A 12,877-nucleotide genomic window follows, 5' to 3' on the forward strand; every position below is an offset into this window, starting at 1 on the left:
GGAAGCGGTAGCCGCGCCCCGCCCCCGCGAGGCGCAGTCACTCACTGGCGCGGGGGCGGGGCCAGCCAATGGCCCGCGGGGGCGGGGCCTGGCTCCCGGAAACGCCCGGCCCGCCACCGCCCGCGGCCGCTCACCTCGCTTCACCCGAGCCGGGGAGGTAGCCCGCGCCCCACCGGCTCCGCGCGCACCCCGCCCCCGAAGGCTCGGAGCCGCAGATCTGTGTCCCCGGCCCAGAGCGTGAGCACCGCGGCCGCCCCGCAGGGGGGCTATGATGAGGGACAGGCGCGACTGTGCTCTGCGGGCCTCCCTCCCACCTGGGCCCTGGAACTCTCGCGTCCCCGCCCCCAGTCGCCCTGGGCTTCGGTGACACCAGCACAGTGGCCCGCTGTCCCTGGCCCTCCCGGAGGGGAGACCTGTCCCGGCTGTGAGCCTGGGCATCCCGCCTTTGGCGGGGGCCAGGAGGGACCAGACACACCCCGTAGGAGAAGGGGGGGTACCGGTGACCCGGACCTCACCCGGCTGCACCCTGCTGGGAGTTGAGGTAATCCGCCCAGAGCCCAAGGCAGCTGGAACCGGGGCTCAGCCCCAACGTTCTGCACCCCAAGACCAGGGCTGTAGGCAAGCAGCCTGGCAAGGCAGGCCGGCTCCGGGGGCGGCCAAGCTGAAGGTGCCCGGGGTTACTCTGACAAGGCCTCCGCCTGGCCCCGGGGGACGCGCCGCCAAGGGACCACCTCCTCCACGGCTCCCTCGGCCCCGAGAGAACTGCCCCGGGGGGCAATGAACTGCCGCCTGGCCTTCCGGGTCTGGATCCAGCTCGTGGCCAGAACGAAGGCCCCAAGAGGAGGCTATCTCTAGCGGACTCCCCGCCACAGCCCCTCCGGCCGGGCCTCAGCCTGAAGCTCAGTGTCCGCCCTCCACGACGCACCCCACACCAGACTCAGATTTGTGGGTGGACACACCATCCCTTTATTCAAATGCACCTTCCACATTTGTCTTGTCACATCGCGAGTGAGGACTGGCCGCCGTGCCAGCGCCACACGCCCATCCTCCTGGAGCACCTTGAAGCCCCGCACCCCAACCTCGCCAGTGAAGCACCTGCTGGAAAGATGGGAAAGGTGAGAGGGGGACACGAGGGCTGCTCCAGCAGGAGATGAAGACGCTGCCCCCGACAGGGGTCACACAGCCAGGATGGGGGAGAACCCACCGCAAGGGCCAGGGCCACAGGGCCACATGTCTCCCACCCCGAGAAGCACTTACAGGTGACGGGCTGCAAGGGCAGGCAGCTGTGCCGCTGGCTCTTGCTCCCGGGTGAAGTTCCTCCTGGGGCAGTGACCCCAGGTCACTGTTGCTCTCGGGTCACCCTTCCGGGTCGCACTGGCTTCCATTCAACCTGCCAAAGCAAAGGAGTGTTAACCCTGACACCCTGGCTGAGCTCACAGCCGCCCCTCCCCGACTCCCCCGAAACCATCCACAGCTCCTAGGAGGGTCTCAAGCTAGTCATCGGGGCCAACCCAAGAGGCCCCGCCACGGGCCAGCGTGCCCAGGGCGGGCCTGCGCCTTTCAGATGGGCCAGGCCACTTTGTACTCTTAAGCAGAGCCAGCTACCCACTTGGGATGGAGCTGCTTAGAAATCGGCGCGGGCTCTGAGAAAAAACTCATGGCAGCAACAGACATCAGAGAGAGCTAGTTAGGAGTGTGACTCAAAGAGGTCTGGAAAAGACAGTCAATTGATGAACAAAAAATTCCAAAAGGCGGGGCGTTTGGTGGTCTCCAATCCTGCTCAACTGCCCGGGCCGCTCGCCTGGCTGCAGGCGGGGAAGGGCAAACGGCCGGGGTCTGCCTTTAGTTCTAGCTTGATTTTTTTTTTTAAAAAAAAAAGGAAAAAGAAAAATCGAAAAGCAAAAAAGTCAAAGGAACATTCCCCGGGTACACGACTTTACTTTCAAATGAGCTCTCAACAAGAGGAGGGATGCGGACGAGCAAAAGGAGTTACCTCGAATTACAGGACTATCTCCACATATGAGCTAGCCCAGGGAGCAGCTTGCGTCTCAGAGGTTTCTGTTGGGCGCACAACACTTCTGTCCTCCGAGGGGCTGCAGCTTCCATAGGCTAGCAGAGAACGCTCAGAACTTGTAAAGCAACAGCAGAGCTAGCTAATGAGCCGGTCAGTCTGTGGTCACCCGGGGACCCTGCCTGTGTCTGCTCTCTGGCCTGCTTCTAGACTAAGGGGTTCAGGGTCAGCGTCGGGCGCCCGCGTGTCCACCGTCCCTGCTAGGCTGCCCGCCCCATCGAGCCTTCCGGCTGCCATGGCCAGAAGCGCCCCGGGGCTACCCTGCGGTCCGAGAGCCCGCTCCCGTCACCCACCTGCTCGCCTAACTGGGGCCGGTGGCCGTCGGCTGTCACAGGGGCCCAGCCAGCGTCACTGACCCTGCCTTTCTCCTCTAGCTGTGGCAGCCTCGGGCGGGACTGCGGACCTAGTCCTCTAGCTGCCCTCTCTGCTCAGGTCTGCCTGCCTCGAGCCCCTGCAGGGCGCGTGTGGTGCAATCAAAGGGAGATGGTCAGAGCGAGGTTCATTCAGATGGTCTTTTAATCGGCTTCGTGAAGCCAAAGAAAACTGCGTACAAGAATTCCTTCACCACTTCAGATACAACATTGACGGGATATGCGTACGTCTTCCGGCAAAAAAGGACAATATAAATACACATTTTCAAGAACCTCTCGGGGATGTCTGCAAGTCTACTGTGGGTCCCACAGGACAGGTGGGCGCCCGGGCCGGGCCAGGGCAGCCCGGGTGCTCTGCTGCCACCCGCACGGTTCTACCACGCTACACTCAGAAACGTGACACCGAGTTGGAAAAAAGCTACAACTTGCTCAGCTTCCGACAAAGAGCAGATTCAGAGTCTGTTCAATCTCAAAGAGAAGTGACTCGGGGCACCCAACTTCACGGGGCCGACCCCACTGAAAAGAAAAAGAAAAAAAGCAACACAACCGAAAACAAAAAACAAAACTCTCACAACCCCTGGTGATTTTCTAAAAAAAAAAAACTCTTGGCTCACGGTAAAAAGGTAAAAGTAAAACTGGAAGTGCTCTTCAAAACGTTTTTAAGACTCTTAAAAACGGACAGCGCTTCCTTAAAAAGCAAAGTGTAGTAACGAGGCCATCTGGGGGCCAGAAGCAGTCAGGCTGTGTTTGACAAGATCGGAACCAATAAGACTACAAAAGTGGGTACAAGGAGGTGTGATCACTACACATTAACGATTCAGCGGAGCTCCCAAAATCTTTAAATATACGGCCATTGGAAGGACGATCTCGAGCAGGAAGGATTTTTACTCGTTGTGTGTAGCTGAGAACAAGAAGCAGGCACAGTGTAAAGGCGCTGAAGCACGCGACGAGAGGCAGCATTCCACTCCCGGCCCAAACCTGGGGGCTCAGCCCTGGGGGCTCAGGAGCGACCAACCCCCCCCATGGCCGAGGGTGGCGGGCACGGCCCACATGCACGGATGCGGCCTGCTCTGCTCGGTGGGCCCTCGCTCTCCCTTTTCTCCTTGGTCAGCCTGGTTTTGCCTTTACGTTCTGTGGCAGAAGTGGCTGCTGGCACCGAGACCCAAGAGGGCAGTCTCGTCCCTTACGGGGCAAACATAGTGACCGGGTCTGAGCACAGCTCAGAGGGCACCGAGGCTCACTGAGCTCCCACCACAGGCCCTTGGAGCGCCGCTTACCGTAACTGTCGTAGCTGTCTCTGTAGGACCCGCCCGAGCTTCGGTCACCGCAGCTGCCACCCTGACTCCGGCTGCAGGAAGGACACAGGTGAGCGCCGGGGGCCACCTCGGGGGACTCTCACCGGTCCCCGTGCCAACGTCCCCACAGAGCCTCCCAGGCCCCCCTGCGCAGGACCACCGCCTGTACCTGCTGTAGTAGTCTCTGGAGCCTCCATAGCCCCCACTCCTGGACTCGAACCGGCTCCCCCCGTAGCCGCGGTCCCCTCCTCCTACAGACGGGACGGGAAGGAGAAGTGAGTGTCAGCTCCTGCAGCAGTGCCCCCACCTTGTCCCTGCAAGTGGCACTCACCTCTGGAGAACCCACGGCCCCGGCCTCGGCCCCCGCGGAAAAAGCCCCGGCCCCCGGCAGAGCCACCTCGGTACCCGCGAGATCGGTTATCAGACGACTTGCCAGCCTGGTCGACCCGGATCTGCCGCCCATCCACAGACTGGAGACCAGAAGTGGACACGGTTAGCCTCTGCACCTCCCGCCCTCGGTCTGCAGCCAGGACCCACTGGACCCCAGAGCAGCCGGCCCTCACCTTCCCGTTCATGGCCATCATGGCGTCCTTGGCATCATCGATGTTCTCAAAGGTGACAAACCCAAAGCCCCTCGATCGCTGGGTCTCCCTGTCCTTCACGACCACCACTGTGCAGGGGAGAGGTCCGTGGTCAGCACCCAGCCCTCCCCGTGAGCAACCCCACTCAGCCACCAGTCTGGCACCAGCCTCACCTTCTGAGATCTGTCCATATTTTGAGAAGACCTGCTCCAGTGACTGCTCGTTGGTGTCAAAACTCAGCCCTCCGACGAAAAGCTTGCCCTCATCTGATGCCATGGCGGCCTGTGACAAACATCATCAAAAGCCTCAGAGGTCCTGCAGGGGCTTCGAGACTCAACGCCCACCCCCCACTTTACTTTATACAAATAACATATATTTCGAGGGGAAGCGCTAGGAAACTATTTTTCTGCCCTTTAACCATCCCAAGCCCACACCCAAGACTTAATTCAAACAAATCCTTAATTTCTTTATCACTTTGGGTCCCTGGCCGCTTTTCTATGTTTGGGTCAACTCCGCTCCCCAGACTGGGGGCTCCCTGAAAGCTGGGGCCACACCGCGGTTCTGCAGTACTCCTCAGTGCTGCCTGGCTGTGGGGGTCCAAAACTCCAGCCAGGGGACGCCCTCACGGGACGTTTAGGGCTGTACCCTGAAGGCAGGCATCGGCCACCACCGTCACGGGCTGAGTGCACCTTGGTTTCTGCCCGTTGCAAACAGCGGGGGACTAACTCCTAACTCGACCGTCGCGGGGCGGGCGGAGTGGCAACGTGCTTGGTCCACTGCAGGACGCTGTGCAGGCGGGGCGGGGACTCTGCGCCGGGATATCAAAGCGGGGCGGTGCTTATACCGACCCTTTACAGGCTGGTAGCCTCCGCTGAATGGCTCCGAAACACTGGCCAGAAGGCGCCCTGCAGCTACGCAACTAGGACCCAAACTTGGGGCGTTGGGGGGTGGCACCAAGACTGTGTCGCCCTCGCACTACTCCAACGGGAAATCGGGGAGGAGCCCCAGCCTGGCCCCACCCACGCGCGCATGCGCCCCGCGCCACTCCATCCGGGCACTCGGCGCTCCCGCCATTTCGCTGGGCGCAGCTTCGCGCTCGCGGCCGCCATTTTGCGGCGGTGTCCCGCTCGCGAATACCCTGGCCCACGGGGGATGCCCTCCGACCGCGGTTCGGCCCGGTCTCCGCTGCCCCTCGCCGCCGGCGGGGCGGACTACACCCCGGGCCCGCCCCGGCACCGCCCCCGCCCAGGGGCGTGCCGCCGCCGCCCCGCCTCCTCCGGCCGGCCACAGGCCGCCCGCCGCCCCGGGCCCGTGGAGCCGGTGCCGCCAGGGCCCTCACCACTGAGTCGGGCAGGTCCCTGGCGCAGGCGGGAAGACGGCACAGCACAACGACCCGAGCCTCCTAACGCGCGAAGTGACTAGGGGGGCGCCCTGCGCCCGCCTTATGTACTTTGTCGCCAGGCCCCGCCTCCGAGCCCGCCCCTCCGCCCCGCGCCGGCCAATCCGAAGCCCTGGAGGCCGTGGCTGTGCCTCATATTCATGAGCTGGGGGCCGGGCCTGTACCGGCCCCGCCCCCTCCCGCGAGCGGGCGCGGGACACAGTGAACAGCGGGGACGCGCATGGTCCGCAGTCCCCCGCCCGCGCGCGGGAGGCGGGGCCAGTGCGCGGCGGGGCGGAGTTGACCCACTTCCGCGCGCCCGGCCCCTCACCACTCCCCCGGCCTGTGGCGGAGAACAAAGGGGTTCGGGCGGCTTCTGCCAGTGGGGCAAGCCTCCTGGGAACCTTCTGGGGGTCGCTGGAACCCAGACCTTTGCGGTGCTCCCGCAGTCGGCGACTTACCGACCTCACCCAGGTCCCCACACCCACCCGAGATCCAGTTCTCGGACACCCCAACTTCATGTGAACCCCGATATCAGTCCTTATGTACCTGCCAACATAACCGACACCCCAGAACTCTCAGAACCCCAACGCTCCACTTCGTGTGATCCGCCCCAAGGCCCGCCCAAACCCTAACACTGAGGCAACTCCATTTATGTGGACCCCAATATTCTCCACGATCCCAATTCTTCCTGCTTCCCAACTTTGGGTCACCCCAACTTCACCCAACCCACTTTGCCTATGAATCCCAACCCGCAACCACACCTAACTCCCACCCCAATCCGGACTTCACCCAGTGTGGTGCAGCACCCACACCCCACAGTCACCTGGCCACTTTTTGCATCCCAGCTTTAGACCTCAGGCTGACCTCGACTTGGGCTCTCAAACCCACCATTGTGCCCAACTCTCGAGTCTCCACTGCACCCCAAAATTCAGCTCAGCCCCCCGTCTCCCTTTCACCGCTGTGCTCCAGCCGCCCACCAGCACACTGATCTGCACACCCAGAACCCACTTGGCTCCTCCCCCTGCATCTTTTTTCTGTCTGGGGGTCCCGAGACCTCTGCTATCAGAAGAACCAGCTTTGCAGAGATCTTCACCCCCAAGGCTGTTCCTGGGAGCCCCTCTTGTGGTCACCCCTTTCCCCCTGCCCAGGCCTTGGCTCACGTTACCTTCTGTGGCCCTGGACCCTTCCATGGGTGGAAGAAGCTAGTGCAGACCCCTGCCTGCCCAGACCAGAGGCCCAAGCTATATCCCTGCCCCAGAAAGTCTTCAAAGGGCATACCTTCTGCTTAAAAGTTAGGGGGAATTTGAGGGACTTCCCTGGCTGTACAGTGGTTAAGACTCCGCGCTTCCAATACAGGGGGCGTGGGTTCGATCCCTGGTTGGGGAACTAGGACTCCGCATGCCGCACGGCGCGGCCAAAAAAGTTAGGGCGATTTGAGAACAGAGACCCCCTGCTTTGCTGCCTACCCCAGGAAAGTTCCAGCCCCACTCCAGGCCCCAGACTCATGGCAGCCGTGTCCGCACCTCGTCCCCCCACGCCACAGCCCCCCCATACAACTCCCTGTCAGCCGCAGCCCGCTGCTGCGTCAGCCACTCACGCAGGGCGGTTACTAAAAGGAGCAGAGAGAATCAGCACTCAGCTCTCGCCCTCCCGCCGGGGCCCATGGAGGGGGCCTGGGGCCAGGCACGCCCAGCCCAGGAGTAGTCCACCCCCTTCTGATCTGCTCCCCCAGCAAAGTCAGGTCGGCGGCTCCTGACCCCAGACCAGGCGAAGTGGTCCTTGCAGTCACCGGGGCCCCTCATCACTCTTTGCCGCCCCCCCGCCCCCGCCCTCACTGTTCTGTGGTTCCTAGTCTGTCTTCTCCTGGTTTTGTGAAGTTCCCTGGTTCATTCATTCATTCCACCAGCAGTTATCAAGCGTGTACTTACTACGAGCCTGTTGCTGGGTACGGGGCTCCATGCGTACCCACGACTGTCCTGGGTTCCCATCACGGTGTGGACCTTTACCTATGGATGGATACCTGTTCCCAGGTGCGCGTGTACCGGACATTGTGTGGGAACTGTGTGCTTGCGTCTCAGGTGTGTTACCTGTCTGCGCACCTGTGTTTCTGCGGCTACCGACGTCGGCGTGTCCCTGTGACTCGGTGTGTACCTAGGACCTTGTGAACCCGTGAGGGGCGAGATGGGGGGGTGGTCTCAGGGGGCTGGCACCACCTTCCTGCCTCGGCCGCGACTCCACGCTCTCCCCGCGGACACAAGGGGGAGCTACGGCCTCGCTGTCAGCCTGGCCGGGGGCTCCCGGTCCCGCCCCGCCGTCCGGCCGATGGCCGCAAGCACCAGCGTGGGAGGGGATTCCCGTCCCGCCCTCAGGCCCGAGCGCTGGGGGTGGTCGGCGAGGAGGGGACTTAAAATAGCCGCGGGCGGGGGCGAGGCTGCTATTCACGGCCGGGACGCGCGGTGCTCACCGCCTGCCCGGCGGGACGGGGCTTAGGCCGGAGGTCCCTGTCTGCACACTCACAAGACGCCCCTCCCCGGCCGCCCGCCGAAGACCACCCCCGGGGCTGCGCCGGCGTTGCCACGGAGACGGGGGCGGGGCCTCCTTGCTCCTGCACCGCCCCCTCTGTCCTCCCCGCGGCGTCGGGCCCGCCGGACGTCGGGTCTTCCCCTGACCCCGGCTAATGACCGGGCGGGAGGCAGTAATGAGCGTCTGGGCTCGGGTCGGGCGTGGACGGGATGAAAGGCGCGTGGTGGGGGGGGACCCCGGGGCCGCGTAATTACCGGTGCCTCCCGGCCGGCCAGGCGGGGGCCAGGACGGTGCACCTGGAGGCCGCCCGGCGCGGGCGCGGAAGGGGACCGTCCTGGCAGAGACTCCAGCCCGCCCGCCTGGCCCAGATCCCCGGGGCTCAGAGCCAGGGAGGGGGAAGCGGGGACTGGATGTGTGTGTACGTTGCCAGGTGTGGTGCACATGTGTGCCCGTGGGCAGGGGACTCGTGGGTACAGAGATGGAGAAACAAGGTTTCTGGGGACCATGCCTGTGTGAACATGAAAATGGGGCCGTGTGCCTGTGCACATGGCTGTGGAAGTGTGTGCATAGAACTCACACGTGTGTGTGTGTGTGCAAACTGCCATGGAGGTGTGTGTGTGCGTGTGCACACATGGAAACATGTTTGCATGGTCATGCCTTATGTGCAAGAACACAAGGGGTTGTGCGTGGACCCCAAAGCATGTGCATAACCAGGATGTGGGATCAGCCGGGGACAGCGCTGCTGCGTGTGCATGACGCGGGGGAACCGGGACTCACGGATCATATGCGCCCATGGCTGGTGGCGTGACTCATGCCCCTGGGGTGGGAACATGCCACGCGCTGTCAGCGGCCGCCGGGGTCTCTAGGGCAGAGGAGAGCTACAGGAGGCCAGAAGCCAGGAGGAAGAGTTTAACTTTAACTGCCCCCCTTTCCCCCCCACCCCGTTTCCCACCTGCATGAGTAGGTGGGGACATCTGAGATCCCTAGGAGGCCCCAGGTGGCTGCCAACTGTGAATTAGCAGGAGATTCAGCTGCCTGCGCCCTGGCCTCAGTTTACCTCCTGTTCCTAGGAGGGGTCTTCCTGGCGGAGGGGGACGTGGGAGGGGGCACCTGCGTGGAGCTCCCTGTGACTCATGGCCCAGGAATGTGGAAGCTGCCACTCTTCTGCTCCTGCCCCAGCCCCCATCCCAGAAGTGCAAAGGCCAGGCAGCGCATGGGCTGTGCTGGTGACCGCAGTCCCCACCAACGGCAGGCACACGGGCTGTGGAATGGGACCCCGGGGACACCCGGAGGCCCACACCAATAACATGCATTCATGCAGGGGACATATGTCAGGTGTGTGTGAAACGCCAGGGCCTGTGCATGCGCAGAGACCCCTGTGTGCTCGTGGAAACCCCAAGGCTTGCCTCGGTGGGGGCTGGGGATGCAACCCCCTGGGTTTCCGAGACGGGGGGAGGGCTGAGGTCCACAGCCCCGCCCCAGGGGCGGGAGGAGCTGACCCCCACTGATGCCCTGTCCGCTCCCTTGACCTTGGCCCCACGTACAGGCTCCCTGCAGGCACACAGAGGGGCCGAAGCACCCCTGACTGGGGCTGTGGCATCTCCATGGCAACACTGGAGTGGCAGCCATGGAGAGCACACCCCCCTGGGGCAGCTGCCAGGGGCTCAGGGAAGACACCTGTGTGTGTCCAGGGGCCGCACACAGCAGTCCCACATCCTGGCCCCCACACCCAAGCAGGCGGACACAGGTGCCCATGGACCTCGTCCAGCCTTCGATCACCATCCCACCCTGGAGGGTCAGCGACGGCCCGGTGCCCATCTGTGCAGGTAGGCGGTGTCCGGGCTCCTGTCTGAGCCTAGGGTGCATCATATGAGAAGTGGGCACAGCAGCAGCATCTCCTGGGGTCAGCGGGGGTGATGGAAGGGCAGCCGGTGACAAAAACACACCACGGAGGGGCTCCCAGTTCTCTGCTGTTCTCTTCTTTCTCCGTGTCTCAGGACACTCAGGGAATCGCCGGCCATGCCGGAGGAAGCCCCACTTCTTCTGAGGGCGCACACAGGCCCCTGCACCTGCCCCAGCCCAGTGGCCGGCTCTGCTCGGTGCGTGGGTAGTGTTTGTGGCTGGAGTGTCCGCGGATTTGGGTGCCGCCTCAGCTGAGCTGCGTCTCTGAGGGTCTGAGTTTGGGCTGCCTGGTGTGACCTTCAATTTTGCAGGTTTTGTCAGGGAGGTCTTGGCCCAGGGTGAGAGTGGGTTTTGAGGGTCACACAGTTGATTGAGGTTGTGGCCCCCATAGTGTAGCTTGGGGCGGGTTTGGGGGTGTGGGGGCGGTGTGCATTGAGGTCCCTGTGCTGCAGAGCCAGAGCCTGTCACTCAGGTGGGATCGGCATGTACCCGTTGACTGCGGAGGGTGTGCAGCGCGTGTGTGGGACGGGGAGACGGGTTGGTCTGGGTCTGGTGGCGGTAAGGGGCCCTGCGTGGGCGTCTGGGTTTGTGTTGATTTTCCGCGAGGCCTATGGATAGCGTCTGGGGTGTGGGCCGTGTGCAGGGCAGATGTAGCCAGCTGTCTCGGGCCACCGGCTCCGCCTGCCGGCGGGCGACCTCCTCCCCCCGACCCCGTGGGGCCGGCCCCGCCCACATTCCAGAAGAGTTAGGGGGTGCCCTCCCCAGCCCCCGCCCGCTCCCGACCTCTGACCCCGGCTCAAGCCCACTCCCAGCATCCCGGGCACCGAACGCCGCAGCAGCTGGCCCCAGGGAGGGGCGGCGAGGCGGGGGTGGAGGCTGGAATGTGTGCCGGGGGTGAGGGAGGGTGCCCCCGAGAGGGGGCGGAAGCGGAGGAGGGGCCGGGAGGAGGAGCCGGTGAGACCGAGACGGGAGGAGGAAAATAGAGAAGAGACCTCCAGGGAGAGATGGAGACCCGGACAGAAATACAGACAGGCCCAGAGATCGAGGAAGGCGGAAAGGGGAAAACAGAAAGACACAGGAAAAGAGAACTCAGAGGGAGCAGGGGGAGGGGCACACGTGGGTGGGGGAAACAGAGGCAGCAGGCCAAGGACAGAGGCCCCTCCGAAGGGCAGTCTCCAGTCGTGGAAGGGCCCCAGGTGACAGCGGCCCCGCCCGCACCTGCGGGCTGGACGCTCTCCCATCCCGAGTGACACCGGCGGCTGCCTGTCCTCTGCCCTCCCAGGTCTGGGCGGCCGTGGGTGGGGCTGGAGTGGAGACTTCTGGGTGGGGCCCCAGCACCCTCGGCCGTAGCTCGGCGACTCCCGTTCCCAAGGTGCCTGGAGAGGAGGGCGTTCCCGCCAGGCGAGGTAGGGGTGGCTGTGCTGGGGCAGCCGCCGGGTGCTGGGGGTGCCGGAGCTGGCCCCAGCGGGGCACCACTCCCTCTCATCTCCCTAGGGGCCTGGCTCCTCCCTGCCTTCCTCCCAAGCCACCTCTCACCGCGTCCTTTGGCATTTCAAAACCGTACAGCTTGCCCCAATTACCCATTTGGCCGCCTCCAGGGGACTCTGGCCTCCAGCAGAAAGACGTGACCCCAGTGACCTTCTATTGCCCGCCCACAGCTGCCTCATCACCCCCCGAAGCCAGCACCTGGATCCAGGCCTCCGTCCGGACTCCACACCTTGGTAGCCACACCTGTCCACACCGCCAGCCCCAACCCCCATCAGTCTCAGGGCTCTCTGCCCGCCCGGCTAGCCCCAGGGGCTAACCTCGGACCAAACGTTTGCTCACATCCTCGCCACCCGGCAAAGGCGACCCTGTTTACGCCGACCGCGGCCTGCTGCCTTTTTAGAGTGGACTCCTGGCCACAGCAAAACTGCCCCTCAGCCAGGCAGCGACGAGGACTTCCTGCCGCCATAAGCCCCCCCGGGGCCCCAACTGTCCCGGCTCCTGGCTTGTAGGCTTCCAGGTGCACAGGGGCATCTCCAACTGCTCCCCTTCCCCCAATCTCCGAGCTCCCTGCAGCCCCCTTGCCAACCACCTCACTGTGAACCAGAGGCCACCTTCAGACAATGCCCCATCGGTCCCTTCCCAGGCCTCTCTCCGAAGCCCAAGCAGAGCGTCCAGACAGCTCCTGGGATGTTCTGGCCTTTGCCCTCTCCACCCGCCCCTCCTCCCTGGGGTTCCCATCTCATCCCCGCCTAAGCCAGACTTGAGGAATCACCCCTTTCGAGTCCTTGCTTCGCCTTTTGGTTTAGGCCCCCCAAATTGACTTCCCAATTGTTCCCCAAATGCACCCGCTTTCACGTCTTCAGACATTTGCACACGCCATGCCCCACACCTGGGGCACCAGTTCCCTCTTCCTATCCTTGGCAAAGTCCTACTCCTTTGGCAGGGCCTCAACACAAGTGCCCTCCTCCTGCTCCTACGCCCTGCTCTCCCCCCAGCCCGGGGCTCGCGCACACGGGGTCGTGGGGAGGGGGTAACAGGCAATGGCCAGGCTTAGAAGGGGGGGTGCACGTGCGGCGCCCCCGGGTACGCCCCCTCTTCCGTCCCGGAGCTGCCGCAGGCATCAGACCCCTTGGCGCGCATCCCGCCTCCAAACTGCGGACGTGCGGCCGGGGGGGCCTCACGCCTCTGAGCCGCGCCGCGCCTGCGCACTCAGCCGGGCCACGCCGCAGTCCCACCTCCGGGCGGCAACCCCGCGCGGCTATTGG

General features: G+C 63.9%; 1 protein-coding gene across 3 annotated transcripts; it reads right to left on the reverse strand.

Moving 5' to 3' along the window:
• Nucleotides 1-942: 942 nt before the first annotated feature.
• On the reverse strand, nucleotides 943-5,749 carry CIRBP (cold inducible RNA binding protein). Of its 3 annotated transcripts, XR_009700889.1 has the most exons (8): nucleotides 5,658-5,749; nucleotides 4,492-4,600; nucleotides 4,301-4,407; nucleotides 4,069-4,207; nucleotides 3,907-3,988; nucleotides 3,720-3,790; nucleotides 1,258-1,390; nucleotides 943-1,098 (listed from the first exon to the last, which is right to left on the reverse strand). XR_009700889.1 is itself a non-coding variant. In XM_061190918.1 (7 exons), the coding sequence occupies exons 2-7, from the start codon at nucleotides 4,592-4,594 to the stop codon at nucleotides 3,327-3,329; spliced, it is 519 nt and encodes a 172-aa protein (XP_061046901.1). In that variant the 5' UTR covers nucleotides 4,595-4,600; nucleotides 5,658-5,749; the 3' UTR covers nucleotides 2,570-3,326. The 3 variants fall into 3 exon arrangements, 2 of the variants coding, with proteins under 2 accessions (XP_061046901.1, XP_061046900.1); XM_061190918.1 differs by lacking the exons at nucleotides 943-1,098; nucleotides 1,258-1,390 and adding an exon at nucleotides 2,570-3,343; XM_061190917.1 differs by lacking the exons at nucleotides 943-1,098; nucleotides 1,258-1,390 and adding an exon at nucleotides 3,350-3,624.
• Nucleotides 5,750-12,877: the final 7,128 nt, after the last annotated feature.

This window comes from Eubalaena glacialis, chromosome 4 (assembly GCF_028564815.1).
Source record: "Eubalaena glacialis isolate mEubGla1 chromosome 4, mEubGla1.1.hap2.+ XY, whole genome shotgun sequence".
Taxonomy (NCBI): Eukaryota; Metazoa; Chordata; class Mammalia; order Artiodactyla; family Balaenidae; genus Eubalaena; species Eubalaena glacialis.

Excerpts from the sequence above, each read along its gene's own strand:
- CIRBP (XM_061190917.1), bottom strand. The coding sequence starts at position 4,594 with ATGGCATCAGATGAGGGCAAGCTTTTCGTCGGAGGGCTGAGTTTTGAC. Across the intron at positions 4,408-4,491 it reads ATATGGACAGATCTCAGAAG|TGGTGGTCGTGAAGGACAGG; the intron begins GTGAGGCTGGTG and ends TCCCCTGCACAG. Across the intron at positions 3,791-3,906 it reads TCCAGAGACTACTACAGCAG|CCGGAGTCAGGGTGGCAGCT; the intron begins GTACAGGCGGTG and ends TCCTTCCTGCAG.